Genomic DNA, 15,356 nt, shown 5'->3' on the forward strand with positions numbered 1-15,356 from the left:
AAAAATCAAAAGATGCTGCAAATTGTCCAAAAAGCGCAGAAAACCAAAAAATTTGAAAAATTTCACATTAAATTTTTTTCGCAATTTTCAAAAATTTCTTATTTTGTGCGCATTTCAGACAATTTCAGTAACACTTCTAAACCCTCCCTAAGAGATGCCTGCCAAACTCTGTGAATGCCTCACCCGGTTGCTGCCTGCTTCGGTGTCTGCACTAAACGGCCTCTGCTGGACTCGGTCTCTGCCGGTGAGGGTCTCTGCCTTACTCTGTCATACAGAGACCGAGTCAGGCACAGACCGCATTCGTCAGAGGCACAGTACATCAGAAACAGTAGGAGAGGGACTGGTTGTGCAAGGCATCGGGTGGGGGAATTTTGAAAAATTTCCCAATTTTCAAAAAATCAAAAAATGCTGCACTGACATGCCGTCTCTGCGAAACGCAGGTGCGGCAGAGACCGAGTCCTGCAGAGGCCGGTTAGTGCAGACACCGAGGCAGGCAGCAACCGGGTGAGACAGAGGCCGAGTCTGGCAGAGACAAGGTGAGGCATTCACCGAGTGTGGCAGGCATCTCTTAGGGAGGGTTTAGTCAAAATGCTTATGCATAACACAGATTGTTTCAAACTTATTTGAACTTAAAATACGAGTGTGCTGTGATAAGGGAAATACGTTTAATGGGGAGGGGGGGGGGCAAAATAGCTCTTATGTCTTTCTTTGTGGGGAGGGGGTGCACAGTAGAAATGCTATTTTTGGATATAATTTCAAAGCTAATATTTATTTTCTCTCAATGAAATTACAGGAAATTTAGAACTTAGGTTTAAATAACATGTCATCCTCATTTCAGCCCTCATTACTCTAATAATAAGAAACAGCTTTTGAATTGTTTTAACTCTTGGTGTGTTTTATAGAAAGCAGTGCCAGTACAATATACTGTTGCATATTGTAAGAAAGATGGTTCCTGTTCCTGTATCACTTCAGGCATGTGAACATAGAGTGGATATTAACAAAACTGAAGCAAATAATAAATAGACTATCAAACATTTCTACAATTAAAAAAAAAAATTCCATATAACTTTTGAGAAGCTTGCGAATCATATTATAACATTAGAAATACATCCCTGCTTCAAAAGATATAACATAACTACTGTATTGGTTACTAGTGGCTGTTACAATGTCGTAAGTTATACTCAATTTGCAAGTATCAACACAAAAATACCCATATATATAGCTTGATGGCTTCCTATCTGCACCTACTGGTCACCTTGCAACATCAGAGGTGGCAATGCACACTTCTTAAACAAACACAAGTAATCTGAGGGGTAAATTTTCATCAAATTTTCAGTCCTCATCTTGAGAGAGTGATATCTTGTGTTACACTCTCTCATATATACAGAAAACTATTTCTCTAGCTGCCATAGTGCCCAAACAAGTAGAACAAATTTTGTCTCTTAAATCTAATTTTCCTTGGTGCCATTCAACTAGCTGATGTATGTTTTTGCATATTATGATGCCTAACATGTCAGCTTTCAATAGTAATCAGTTCCTGACATCTACCAAGAAGTAAATGAAATCAAAACAGACAATGCAAAAAAAAAAATCCTGCACTCTTTCTGGCTAGTGCACCAGTCAGAGAAACAGAAAACCGCTGTTGAAGTTCAACAATAAGACAGTTACTGCAACTGTCACTAAGGAGTAACATATCTTTCAGAGTATTACAGTAACTGTTGAAATTATCTTCACAAATTTTTTGTATATTATACCCAAACACAGCTGAGGGAAATTTTCACTGATGCAAATGAGACCAACATGATATAATATAACCAACTTTCACCTGATTCTTCTCTCTGAAGTGCCTGCATTCATGCCACTTATAACTCAACTTTACACAGACAAAGTCATGAAAAAAGTAACTAGTGACGCTTGCGATCACTAGCAATCTTTGCAAGGAGCTTGTTGCCACAAAGGAAGGTTACGACTCCAATTCCTAATAAGTACTTGATTGTCTGGAACATGTTCAGCTGTAGCCAAAATATTCCAAACAGTATAAAGATGCCTGGAGAAAAAAAAAATCTTAGTACATTCTCAGAAAGAGCTAAGATTCAGAGCAAGAACACATAGCAAAGGTATTTCTGTCAGAGTGAAATGACGTGCACACAGTTTCTGAATATGCTGTGTAATTCTGTATACCACATCACTGTGTTCACCAATACCTGCCTATTGTACCCTATCCTGAGCCAGCTGAATGCAATCCAAATTTTCACACCTACTTCTCAAAAACAAATTTTAAAAATGCAAAGATCAAAAACAGATACCAGTACCTGCACTCAAACAAATAACAAGAGGAAGATTGTGGAAACTTTGGAAATTAACATACAGTATATAGCATTCATAATTTGCGAGTAAATAAGTTTATGCAAGGAAACCTTTGTAATTCCTCATGAAACCTTATGGGTCCTGCAGAACATAGTCCAGGGATCACTGTGTTAGGCAAACAGGAGAGCAACACATAACAGTCTGTGTTGTATGGAAAGAAACTTGCAAAATTTCAGGTTTTCACAATGATATATCTACCTACAAGTCCACATGGTGTTAGAAGCCAGCAGACCAAAACCGATATAAAATTTCATCTCTCACTTAGATAGAGGGTTTTCAGAGAGCAAAGTGCTGATGAAATACATAAAATCAAGAGAGAGATATAAATTAGAAAATCGAGAAAATTATATAAAATACTTCATCATTTTATACTTTCTCTCATAAGATAATTAACTCAATGAATACAAATTAGTGATGCCATGTGAAGAGACCACCCGGCCAAGGTCGATGGATTTTTTAAGGGTGATAAAAATCCGTGTAAAAGAACCTTACGAGCATGAATGAGATGTTTCGTAAACAAAATTCAGCGGCCATTTCTCACCCAAGTCTCTCCTGATTCACTACTAGATGGCCCTAGCAGACAAATCAGGATTGAGTAGAAATTGTGCAGAGGCAGTAGGCTTGTCATTCACCACTCATAAATGCACACTTCAAAGACAAAGAAACCTCCCACATGGGCGGAGACCAAGGCTTGACTTTGGGCTGATGCACCATAGAAGAAGTGAAGAGACCCACTTACATGGGATAACAACAGATCTTAGTGAAACTGGGTATGAAGGCAGACAGAATTCAAGTGACCTGGGATCAGGTAAAACAGTGAACTTTTGTGAACACATAAGACCCTGGTGTTCATAAAAGCAGGAACTTCTCAACTAGCTATCCACTTCTCTATAAAGAACCTGTACTATGTAATCAGTCATGTTAAATCACTAGCACATAATATAATGTAATGTATAATATGAAACCCCCACTGAGGTTACTCCACATAACTGTGAATTTGAAAATTAACCCTTTAAAGCCCAAAGGTAAGTATTTGTACCACCTGCTTCAACATCCAATAAGTCTTCATTTTGTATTTATGTGTTTCATGTGATACTCACTATAAACAGAGATTATTTCCTTAAACAACATTAAGCAGTTATGGTGAAGTGTTGTGTTCTCTTTGAAGTACAGACTGAATTCCTAAATATTATTTAGAAAAGTTTCAACATAAAAGGGCTAAAAAAGGCTTTAATGGAGGGAATTTAATACCGAGATTATTGACTTATGATTACTGCAACTGAACCTTCAAATAAAGTAAAACCTTTTGTCACAGAACAATACAATGTTTCTGTTTCTAGAAAACTTAATGAATGTGTATGCATTTAATATAACTTTTTTTGCCAGTAGTTTATATCAAATGTGTAAACAATTTCTCTTACCTCCTAGTCCTAGGTGAAATCCAAGAGCACTGATGGAAAGTGGAAAATTGGAGATATTAACTCCCAGCACGGCCCACTGAAAACAAGTTTTCTTTCTCATTACCTAAACACAACATATATGGAAGTGGTAAAGCATTACACCATGTACGTGCAGAAACAAAGCCCAATAGATTCATCAATACACTGTATGTGTAAATAAAATATAACATTAAATTGAACTGGACATAAGAAACACAGATAAATAAAATCTGATTTAAAGTAAAAATCTGTTATTCATTTATGGTTTCCTTAATGATGCTGTTACTAGAACAGACTACACACTGTAAAATTGAAAGATGATAGTGAATAATAAATTAAAAAGGATGTGGACAGAAGTGGTTGTGGCCTTATTTAAGGTACTATCCTGACATTTGCCTAGAGGGACTGAGAAAAAATATGAAAAACCATCATGATAGCCAGTCTCTGGGTCAAAAATTTGAAGCAGGAACGATACCACTTGATCAGGATATTCAATAGAATTGCACACGTTGTATGGAATATGTACAATCCTATGTTGGACAGAGTCCGCCATTTAAAAATCCGAGTTCCGGTCTGATGTCGGACAGAGTACACCACATTTTTATTAAGAAATTTATACATGATCTGGAGTCAGGTGATGCTGGCTAACAGTGTCAACATATCACTGAAGTCTTCATCTGTGCACTAGTGCTATCCAAGTTTTCCTTGTAATACTCTGTGACCCTTATAACAGTGAAAGGAGGCAGGAGAGAAACAGTTTTATTCTGACATGTGTGCAAAGAAGCCAGGATTCCACACCAAGTGTTTTGCCATATATCATATAGTGAAGGAATACCATTGGGTGTGTAGCTGTCATATTTACTTACAAGAGAAATAATTTATACCTTATAAAGTTATAAAACAATTATCCCATCTTCCTAGTAGGAAATTATATTTTTTTAATTATTTTTGATGCATAGAGCAATCCACCACTGATAAAAGCATATTCATTCGTCTTCTTATCAAACATTCTTTATGTGTAGTGACTTCATCGTTTACACTTTGCGTTCTTTTTCAAATTCATGGTGCTGAACTTGGTCTTGAACTTTCAAACACAATCAGTGCAAAAGGAAGCATAGCTCTACAATTATGAAATCCAATGCTTATACATCATATATTTGCACGTAATATAAGATGTTTAGACATCGCCAAAGTCATATCTATCGACTTGGTCTCGTTTTATTCTCTACCGAACGACAGCAAGCAGAAAGGCACCATTTACTGCCCATCTCACTAGTGACAGTGGTACAGTCCATGAAAAATATTTCACACAGTCAGTATCCAAACAAGAGGAACTGTGATCCTTTCAGAACATATTTTCACCAAATATAGCAAAGTTTCTTCAATTTTATGCAAGTTATAAAAAAAATCAAACCAGTTCATAACAGTAGTTGAATTTATACAGCTTAGTGGTATTTAAATAGACCAGGAAAGAGCCATAGTGGTATTTAAAAGGGACCGCAAAGGGTTAAAAGCATGTGCCATTAGCACAGTGCATTTAGAGTTTTGAAGGAGTAGACAGTACAGGCTTTAAAATGACTCATATAATTTGTAGTGCCTTGTGAACATGTCACCATACAAATTTAAAATTCAAAGTTATAATGATTCATTAGCTATCATCCTTGCACCAAAATAGTTTGTGCAGCTTCCACCTTATTTTCCATTCTCCTAATATTTTAATGAAAAATATTTTAAAGATCTATCATGATATAAGTCATCAGACTAATCAATGGCACTATCACTCCACTCGCCTTGTAAGTTTTCATGTTGGTACTGTAGATCACATAGTTTATAGGGAACTGACGGGAAATGATTCAGTGGTATAATATTCACACTAAGTTACATAAAAATGTCATCTAGTCTTTATAATATTGATGTCTGAACTAGATTCTGGGGACTGACAGACAGACTATTAATGTTCCTTCAGAACCCTACAACTTTAATAAAAATAATTAAATAACCATTTGTTTGAGACACTTACCAAAATAAATAGCAGGAGAAGAGGCACAAGAACCAGACCTGTGAACAAATTTGACACAACAGCTGGAGGACGCCGTTCTGGTTCTCGGAACAAGTGCTGCAATGAAACAAGTCCCTTATTCACCAGTAAACCAGACTGCAACTAGCTCCCACAAGCTTTCAATTAGCCACAAAGGTAACCAGTAATAGCCACAAATGTGACAGAAGTCAAAATATAAAAGTTCATCTTACCCTAGGTAGCAATGGACCTAAAAACAGCCTTTTTTGTTTGTTTCCCATTGGCCCAGACAGGGCTCCATCCTCACTACCTAGTGACTGACTCTGAATGGCCAGTCTTCTTGCTCTCATTGGTAACATGTCTCTATTCTTCCTATACAGCAGAATATGTAATGATAATTCAAAAATACAAACCTTAATCTCAGGTTGTGGTGCATACAAATATTGGTCCTTTCCTGGACTTGGTGCTGGCACACTGTCAGAAAATTTCAGAATGACATCTGCAACTTTCCATGAAAAGGAATTGGAAAGTACAGCATCACCAACAATTAGCTCCATGGAGTACAATCCAGACAAGTGTCCAAATTCAGATGCTTTGCTTCCCACATCCTACAGAGACAACAGGAACTCTAATAAATTAAAACTTCAGTTACAAGAATATGACTTACTTACCAACCAACCTAAATGGTATAATATTATCACCTTCGTGAATTACCCTGATGTGCCAATTTCCATATCCATTAAAATCTCTTTGGTCAATCCATCTATTCACAGATCACACAACATTCTTTTCATCCCACAAACTACAATTCTTAACTCTTTGGGATACACTTCTCTTCCACCTTTCAGCATGCTTCAACTCTTTCTCATAGCCTGAAATTCTCTATCATCATTATTCTACATCTGATCTTGACCAGACCCACAGTACTAGTCATTACTATGTAATACTGGACACTTGCCTAGAACTAATTTCCTATCTATCAATGTTCGTTTTCTGGGCTGCAATGCCTTGTATACTTATAGGTAAATATAAACTATACTGTCTCTATTTTCAGGTTCAAAATGTTACCACCCTAAAGACCAACATCAACATCTTTACCACATAAGAACCTAAAACCTCACATAATACCATATCCCTATCACTTCTTTGAAACAAGGAAAGTAGGCTAAAAATTAATAAATAACATACTTACATATTCCCTGTACATTACTTACAATATCAAATTTGTACATTTTTGTGGAGTCATGTTCTGCAACAAAGATTATCTCCTGATTGGTATTTAGGTTCTGAAGTTTCACAAATGCCTGGTGAACAGTCATCAGTTTCCCTGTGCTCTTGTCCTTAAGGGAAAACTTCATAATCAACTTCTGAAGGGAATCTGCTTCCACTGAGACTGGAAGCTTATTTGGGTAAGCAACCCTGCACAAATGAAACAGTTTCAAATATGATTGCCACATGCAAGCCTAGCACACAGAGTAAAGTGATTTCCCTCAACTGTGCAAGAACAAGTTATGGTTTTAGACAAACCTGTCCATTTGCCAATATAAAACAAAATAATTCTAGACAAAGTTATAAAAGAAACCGTGTCCCCCCCTCCCCACCCATTAAATTACTGTTCTGTGTATGTTTCTGTTTGACTTAGTTCAGATATTTCACTGTTAAAAAACTGATGAAATATACCTAGGCAATAAGCCTTAAATTATATTTATTTATGGTAGATAAGAAAATGAAGGTCCATTTACTGAAACAATGTTTATATTCCTCTCTCACCCCCACCCTCATGCAGGTAACTAAGTAGAGCCTGTAATTTCATCACCTGCATCTTCATACTGAACTGAATCAGAATTAGCCATTATTTCAGACATTTTACCATCAATAATATTCCTACCTTTCTGTACACAAACTTTTCTAATTCTCTGAGCAAGGTTATTATCCATTTTGCAGAGGAATGGGCTGTCATTAGATGAACATACAAAAATCTGTAGCACGACTTCCTTAGGAGAGGAAGTAAAATCGGCAGTCCCATGCTGTAGATTTACAGCATGTAAACGAACCTTACAAGCATGAATGAGATGTTTCATAAGCAAAATTCAGCGGCCATTTCTCACCCATGTCGCTTGTGATTTGCTACTAGAGAGCTCTAGCAGACAAATCAGGAATGAGTAGAAATAGTGTGGAGGCAGCAGGCTTGTCACCTGCTACCCAAAGGAACTAAAAGACTAATAAGACAAGTTTCCTTGAGCAACTGTCTTGAACAGGCCAAGGGCCCAATCCTTGGTAGGAAGATGAAGATGAATATAAAAATTGGGTTAAGACAGCAACTCGTGTGTCAAAATTCATTTTCAAATTTTGACCTTGCTCATACAATACTACAATGAAGACAAACACATAAACAACAAATAAATCTGTCTGAGTCATATGCAAAGCAGCTGTACAAGAAACAGATGAATGTGATTTAACATCACTTCATTATAAAAAGGAGACATTCACAGATGACAGCTAAAGTTAGAAATCTTGACCTCTTAAGCAGTGAGAAGTTCTTATGAATAAAGCAGCTAGCTTTTTTGGTGGTTATTTTTAAGTTAGGATTGTAGGAAGTCCTCCAGCATCTGGCAAAATGGGACAAACAGTAGTAGCATAACTGTCAAACAAAGCATTAACTGACAGAAATATGAACACTCACTTAGCTAGTTTAGCTTGTGTGGTCTGATCAGCATCAACTGTCCCAACCTCCACATTCTCCACACCAATGGCACACATAACCTTCACAGTTAGAGATGCACCTACATTACCAACAAGTCTTGGATCTGGTTTGGCCAATGCAGCACTTACTGAGAGCTTGTATAAACCTCGTTCTGGTTTTGTCTCCATGATGTTCACAGAGTACACAGTCCTATAAACAAGATGATACTATTCAAAACAGTTTTACACTACTTCACCTATAATTGTTAATGCAAAAGCAATTGTAAAAATTGCATAGTCTTCTTCTTGTTATTTACATTTTATACAAAAGTATCCTAAATCTGAAAATTGGTAAAATATTTACGAAACAGATGGTGAAACAGAAGTTTATTATTTCAGATGATATATGATGGTAGTTCAATAGCAACCTGCTTGGAGTATGCCAGTCACAAGTACTGTATCATGCAATCTCACAATTTCAATTGTAAAACTGGGCATCAGCTAGTTGCATGACAAGCATCAAAGTAACTATTAATCAAAGTGGCATCTGGCAGTCTAGAAAATATAGTGTACCACATTCCACAACCATCCAAACAAGATCAGTGTGCTGTAATTCAGTTTTTAGGCACAGAGGGCTATCAACCAGTGGAAATTCATTGGTAGGTTCAGGCATTGCTTTGGTCTGAGTGAGCTAAATAGGTAATATGTAACAGATCCCAGACAAGTTTCTCATAAACCACCCTCACACATAATATGAAGTAACTTACCTGTCACCAGAAGTCGGCTCAAACTTCTTCTTGGAAAGAACTACAACTTCATCCCCAACCCTGGTGGCACTCTCTGCAGTCACAGTCAGTGGATCAGCACTCAGAGGTTTACCCAAGAGGTCACTGACACGCACCGAAACACGGGGCTGTTCCAGTGATACAGCTGCCTGGCTGGCAAGGGTGATGGCCACTGGCAGGTGAAACTGCAAGCCAAACAGTATACAGTCCCAAAAGAAAGCTTAAAACTATTCACTTACAAGTGTATGTGTATGTGTGTGTGAATATATATATATATATAAAACGTAACACATACTTTAAAAAATTCAGTCAACAAATGTAATTAACTAAAAAAACTGACAAAAGATGAAAAGAAACCTCAAAATATAAGCACCAGTTCTTGAGGGACACATATGAATGATTCAGAAAGGAAGTTTACAACACTCATGTCCCGGGGAAGCGACTCAGTGAATCTTTGATACGGATAATACATCACTAAGAGACAATAAACTAACTACTTTTGCACATAGTCTCTGTGAAAGCTCAGATACCTAGCGTACTGTATCCCATCCCATGTCTATATATGTCAGTCTCCTGTTCTTTCAACCATCACTTCAAGGCTGTTTCTATATCATCACTTTTAAATCTGTGGCTTCCCACATGCTCATCACTAAAAACAGATAAAACCAGCATCTGGGAGGAACAAACGGCAAACACCAAGCAATCAGCCATGAAACACAGGGTTGAAAGACCAATACACTGACTTCTATGAACACTGGATAAAAAACTCATCCTACAATACACAATATGGGATGTACCTCACCCTACAGAGAAACTAAGTAGAAATATAGTTTAAGACTTATACAATGGCATTTTATTATCAACATTATAGATTCAGTGAATCACTTCAAGATGCATGCCTTACAAGCTTACATAATGTTTCCAGTGCTCCACTTCACTTCATTAAATATGTAATATACTGAAAAATATCAATGTTAGTCTTCTGGGTTGTAATGCTGTGTGGGCTTGTGGGTAGATATCATGGCTGGTATCTACCTACAAGTTCACAAGGCGTTAAATCCAAAACACCGACATCAACATCTTCACCACCACTGAGAACATTAAATCTCATTTTTAAAAATGTTGTAAATAAAAGTTGAAGATCTTAATAAAACATATTTGATATCATGTACATATCTGCTGCATAATGACTTTTAGAAAACTCTGGCTCTAGTAACAATTCCTCTTTTGAATAACTGCAACAACTGTAATAAATTCTGCTGCATAAAACAGATAATACCTTGTTGTTTGTAAGTGTATTGACAACTTCCAATAGGCTGTAAGCTCCTTTGGCTGTCTGCACAGAACGGCGACTGAGAAAATAGTTAGCAAACTTCACAGCCTGATCACCAGTTATTGGTGGAGGCTTCTTCACTGTGTCAGCCAATTTGTATGCTCCACTCACTAGCAATGCTGCGAAATCAACATACCACTCCACTTAAAACTACAAACCAAAGAGTAAGCATCTAAAAACTTTAATTTATTTGCAGTTTAAGTTAGATAAATAACTAATGTTCTGTTATCCTGGAGTTGTTCTGCAGGAGGATTATAATTCTAATACAAGTGAAAGTCTTATGGAATTAACAGCATCAACTTTCAAATGTTTCTTCTAAATCTTAGGCTTAATAAAACAAAAACATATTTAAAGTCAGACAAGGAAAAGTGAACACCAACACAGGAAAATGTGATTTACATTTTCCTTTGTTTAAACAGACCCATTCTCTTAACCACATCAAGACTCTGGGAGTGAAGAAACTTGTCACTTTTAAATTTCATTTACACTTTTTCTGTTTAATTTAATTAAATAATAATTTGTAATGATGGCTAACAAGTCATCTTTCTATACAATGAACTATTAACAACTATCAAGGAATAATTTAACTGGAAACATAAAAGCTGATGCAGCACACAAATCAGTTTCCTAAGTTCCTGCTGATCTAATGTATCAATGAAAACTGCCTTTACAACCATTAAAGTGTCAAGTATATACCTGTGATACTGAGTCCTCCTTCAAACTGCAAGAATCGGCTGTCTACTTCATCTGCTTGTACTACGGCATCCTCAATGCGGTCAAATGCAAATGTACCATCTGTGCCCAACTGAGCAGCAATGTGAAATGAATATCCAAGGCTAAAAAAAATGGTTTGCAAATCTTAAAGGTTCTTGAAGTACAAAAGATTAGAACATTCATCCTCTAACATTTGTGTTGTTGACTTCATGTTTTTATACTTTACAACCCAATGTGAACTAGAGATGTTATAAAGAATGGAATAAGAAATGGCAGGACGATTAAAAATGGTGACTTGAGAAGAAGCGAAGGAGTCTATATTTGTTTGAAGATAATGCCACATTCTGTCAAGGGACTGAGAAAACTGACAAAAACATAAAAGGATAACCAGACCACATAGTAATTATAGGTGACTGATTAATTCATGAATTATTTACATATGCTGTAGTGCCAAATGAGTAATTATTAAAAAATGTAAATTGGGAGTTCATTTGCAGGTTATTTAGATATGCTTTATCAAGTGCAGTGGGTATTAATATCAAATGAGAATTCACACAACAATTAAAAATTGTAAATTTAAAAGTCATGTTAAGCATGCTGTTTCAAGTGCAGACACTATTTTGTGCCAAATGAGAAATGGCTGGATGATTAACCCTTTTCCATACTTTCTATTCTCAACCTCCCTTCTACTGGTAACAAATTAATCTGGGTGAAAATAAAAATGTTATGAACTGTATTCAAAGCATAACAATTCTGTTATGTTTGCCAGAAATGACCATTGGCATTTTTATGAATAGACATGGAAATCTATGCCTGGGGAATTTCCCACCCAGTCAATTCAGAACAAATACATGTAGGTCTTCATGTAAAGTGCCTAATATTGTTGTCTGACTCTGACCAAAACTAGAGTGTGTCAACAAATTTTAGTAAAACTCTTCAGCATACAATTTTGTGAAAATTAATTCAGACACTCTCATGTTGTTTCACGTGTACAGACGGACAGATGGAGTGATTTCATTATGTGTTGTGCATGGATACATTCATGCTTGAAAAGATTCTTTGATATGCTTTTTGAAAGAAACACCGTGTCACCTGTTATTTCTATACAACTACAAGAAGAGATGTCAAAATGTGTAAGGACCAAAGATATCACACTTGGCACACAATCATAACACAGCAGAAAATCTTCCACATTTCCAGTATTTCAAGTTCACAGCAGTACAGATTCCCTGTGTTCTGTGTTTCCAGCATTCTATGGTTTGATCAGCCACTGCTTCCAGCACTCCATCATGCCAGCAGCCAGTGTTTTCAGATTATCATGTCTCCAACTTCCAATCCTCTCCCTCACACATAACAGCCAATCAACCAAAAAACAAACAATGGGCAGAGTCTTGTGAAAGTGGAAAATGTCACCCCCTTGCTGAATTGATGATCACTTACAATCCAATTATGTCATTTGTAATTATTCATAAAATTTACAAGTGCAAAGTTTTTCTCCAGGGAAGAGAACACTATAAGAACTTATACTAGTAAACTGTAGTTTATTAGTTCATACTTTTGTACTATGAAGACGTCTGGGTTGAGTGATGGGGAAAATAAACCAAAACCAATCAGAACATAAAATGCCTCAGCCATGACTAGAATTAAGTACACATGACACAAGTCAGATTAAATATAATACGCACTTGAGCAAACTGTCATCTTTTTTCAGAGCTCCTTGCAAAGTTTTAATCAGCTTGGAAGCTTCACCTTTCTTCTGCCCCACATTACTGAGGGCCTGAACAGCAAAGAACAGGTCAGGCACTGTTGATGTCTCCTGTTCCAACACTTCTCCAAGGATCTACAAAAATATTATTCAACTCCAACAAGTTTCAATAAATCTCAAGTTTACATTAAAATATTTTTAGAACCACTAAACAAAATCATGACAACTCATTTTAGCCTCAGTAACATGCAACTACATTACAATGTTTTATTATTCTTGCAAAACCCAACACAAATAACATAAATTATGTACAGCATGTTATTCTGGGTTACCAACATTCCTTCAAAATGTTAGCAACCACCAAGAAGACGTCATCACAATCGAGAAGACAAGAATCAACATCTTCAAATCCAAACCTCAAAAACTCCAAAATCAAATTAAACCAAACTGCATTAACACAACCAAATCTGGATTAGCTAAAAAAATTCTGTAAAGAGAATGCCTTGATCTTTGATGATACAGATCAAAAGGGATATTACCATTTTGTGTCCTATATCCCTACATCTGAAACTGTGCTTAACAAAAACTCCCAATTAATCCAGAAACTTTTAGTAGTATTAACATTCATGTACCATTTCACACTAACCTTGACAATGTTGGCAACAGGTAGGGTTCCACAAGATGCCAAAGACTTCCAGGCATTGGTCACATAATACAGTAACTCTGGTGTACCAATACCATTCCCAATATTTTCAAGGAGAAATTTACATACTTCCTGGAATTCAAGAGAAGCAAAGAAGCCAACTCAGCAGTAAAATGAACATAAATTCAACGAGTATTCATTATGGGTATTTCAATTTACTTATTAGTAGTTAAATTAATAAATTTCCTGTCATATAAAACCACCCACTTAAAAAATACCTCAATTTATATTCAGAGATCTAACCTGTGGTTTTGGTACTGCTTCTCCCAGAAGTTTATAACCTAACACGGCATAATGGACAGAAGGTAGATCCGTAAGATCCCAACCAACACTTAGAACTTGTTTTAATCGGATCCTATCTGAAGCTGACAAGTACGACGCTGTCGTCGTAGCACCATCACTGACACATGCCAGTGCTCCAATCAGCACCACAAACGATACTCCAACTGAAAAAACTGAAATATTCGCATTATCTAACCAATTCCTATAATCGGCATATTCTTCAAGAGTAGAAGTTAAATACTAGACTAAATGTCAGAAAGTTCAAATCTATAACAAATTTGTACATTCTATCACTGATATCCTTTTATCAAACAAGGGATCTTAGGAAACATTACATACCTATTTTCATTTTTTGTTAAGCAAATCAGATGCCGGGACACGTCGACTTCCAACCATCAGCAAACATCACTGATATTCAAACTTATACCAACATCGGCGAAATAAACATTAAAACATTTTATCGTGCGAAAAATTAAAAAATGTCATCAGTACGTCTGGGGTTTTTTATTTTGAAATATTATTAAATTCTTATGTCTAATAAAGTACACTATAGCAGTCACAAAGAAGTATTAAGAATATTAAAGACGGACAAAAATTGCATTTTTATTGTGCACCACAGACAATACCAAGAAACCATGCTACCACCACATAGCTATCTCAATGCCAAACGTTGGCAACGCATGTGGAGTATGACGTTACATATTGTGCTGCTATCTATTGACAACGCTGACCACCCACCCCCATCTAGTGCCGAGGTTAAGAATGAGTAGAAGCTACACTTTCCTCCCCCCCCAAGTGCCTACATGGCGTATAGTGGGACAACTTTACTTTTGCCTTGCGACGGGCTTATTACTCGTCCAAGGAAAACCGATTAAGTAACCTCCAAAATGGGGAGGCCAAGACCCACACTAGGTTGTATTGCCACAGATGATGATCTATCGGCAACTGCAGTGAAACCACTTTAATAATGATCTGGCGGTAACAGTGTGCATTAGACCATGGTAGCAGACAATACCAATAGGTCAGTAGCTAACATTGACTAACATCGAATTCGCTCAAACCATCACACACAGCGCGCACCCCCCCCCCCCCCCCCCGGCCACATAACACAGAAAGTAAAAACAAAGATGTCCCACTATATGGCTTGTAGGCACTTGGGGGAGAGTAAGTATGGCTCCTACTCATTCTTAACCTCAACACTAGATAAGGGGTGAGTGGTCAGGTTCAAACTGCAGCAAAACAGAAAGTTAATTTTACAACTCTGAAGATGACTGACTTCTGTGATATTGTGCTGTACTGTCTGGTAGAAAATGACTGACATTTCAGAAG

General features: G+C 36.7%; 1 protein-coding gene and 1 long non-coding RNA gene across 2 annotated transcripts in view; one reads left to right on the top strand and one right to left on the bottom strand.

Moving 5' to 3' along the window:
* LOC147873204 (uncharacterized) overlaps positions 1 to 3,865 on the top strand; it is a 78,842-nt gene extending 74,977 nt beyond the window's left edge. The window contains exon 2 of the long non-coding RNA XR_015536168.1: positions 3,796 to 3,865. This is a non-coding gene — a long non-coding RNA (uncharacterized LOC147873204). The remainder of the gene's footprint in view (positions 1 to 3,795) is intronic.
* OstDelta (oligosaccharide transferase delta subunit) lies at positions 751 to 15,014 on the bottom strand. The gene is made up of 13 exons (XM_022086366.2): positions 14,367 to 15,014; positions 13,989 to 14,200; positions 13,689 to 13,817; positions 13,023 to 13,177; positions 11,320 to 11,459; positions 10,570 to 10,742; positions 9,273 to 9,475; positions 8,507 to 8,716; positions 7,038 to 7,242; positions 6,237 to 6,431; positions 5,827 to 5,922; positions 3,789 to 3,864; positions 751 to 2,047 (listed from the first exon to the last, which is right to left on the bottom strand). The coding sequence occupies exons 1-13, from the start codon at positions 14,374 to 14,376 to the stop codon at positions 1,905 to 1,907; spliced, it is 1,947 nt and encodes a 648-aa protein (XP_021942058.1). The 5' UTR covers positions 14,377 to 15,014; the 3' UTR covers positions 751 to 1,904.
* Between the last annotated feature and the right edge of the window lie 342 nt (positions 15,015 to 15,356).

This window comes from Zootermopsis nevadensis, unplaced genomic scaffold (assembly GCF_977971745.1).
Source record: "Zootermopsis nevadensis isolate Lab colony 2312 unplaced genomic scaffold, Znev_1.0 Znev_ptg000021l, whole genome shotgun sequence".
Classification (NCBI taxonomy): Eukaryota; Metazoa; Arthropoda; class Insecta; order Blattodea; family Termopsidae; genus Zootermopsis; species Zootermopsis nevadensis.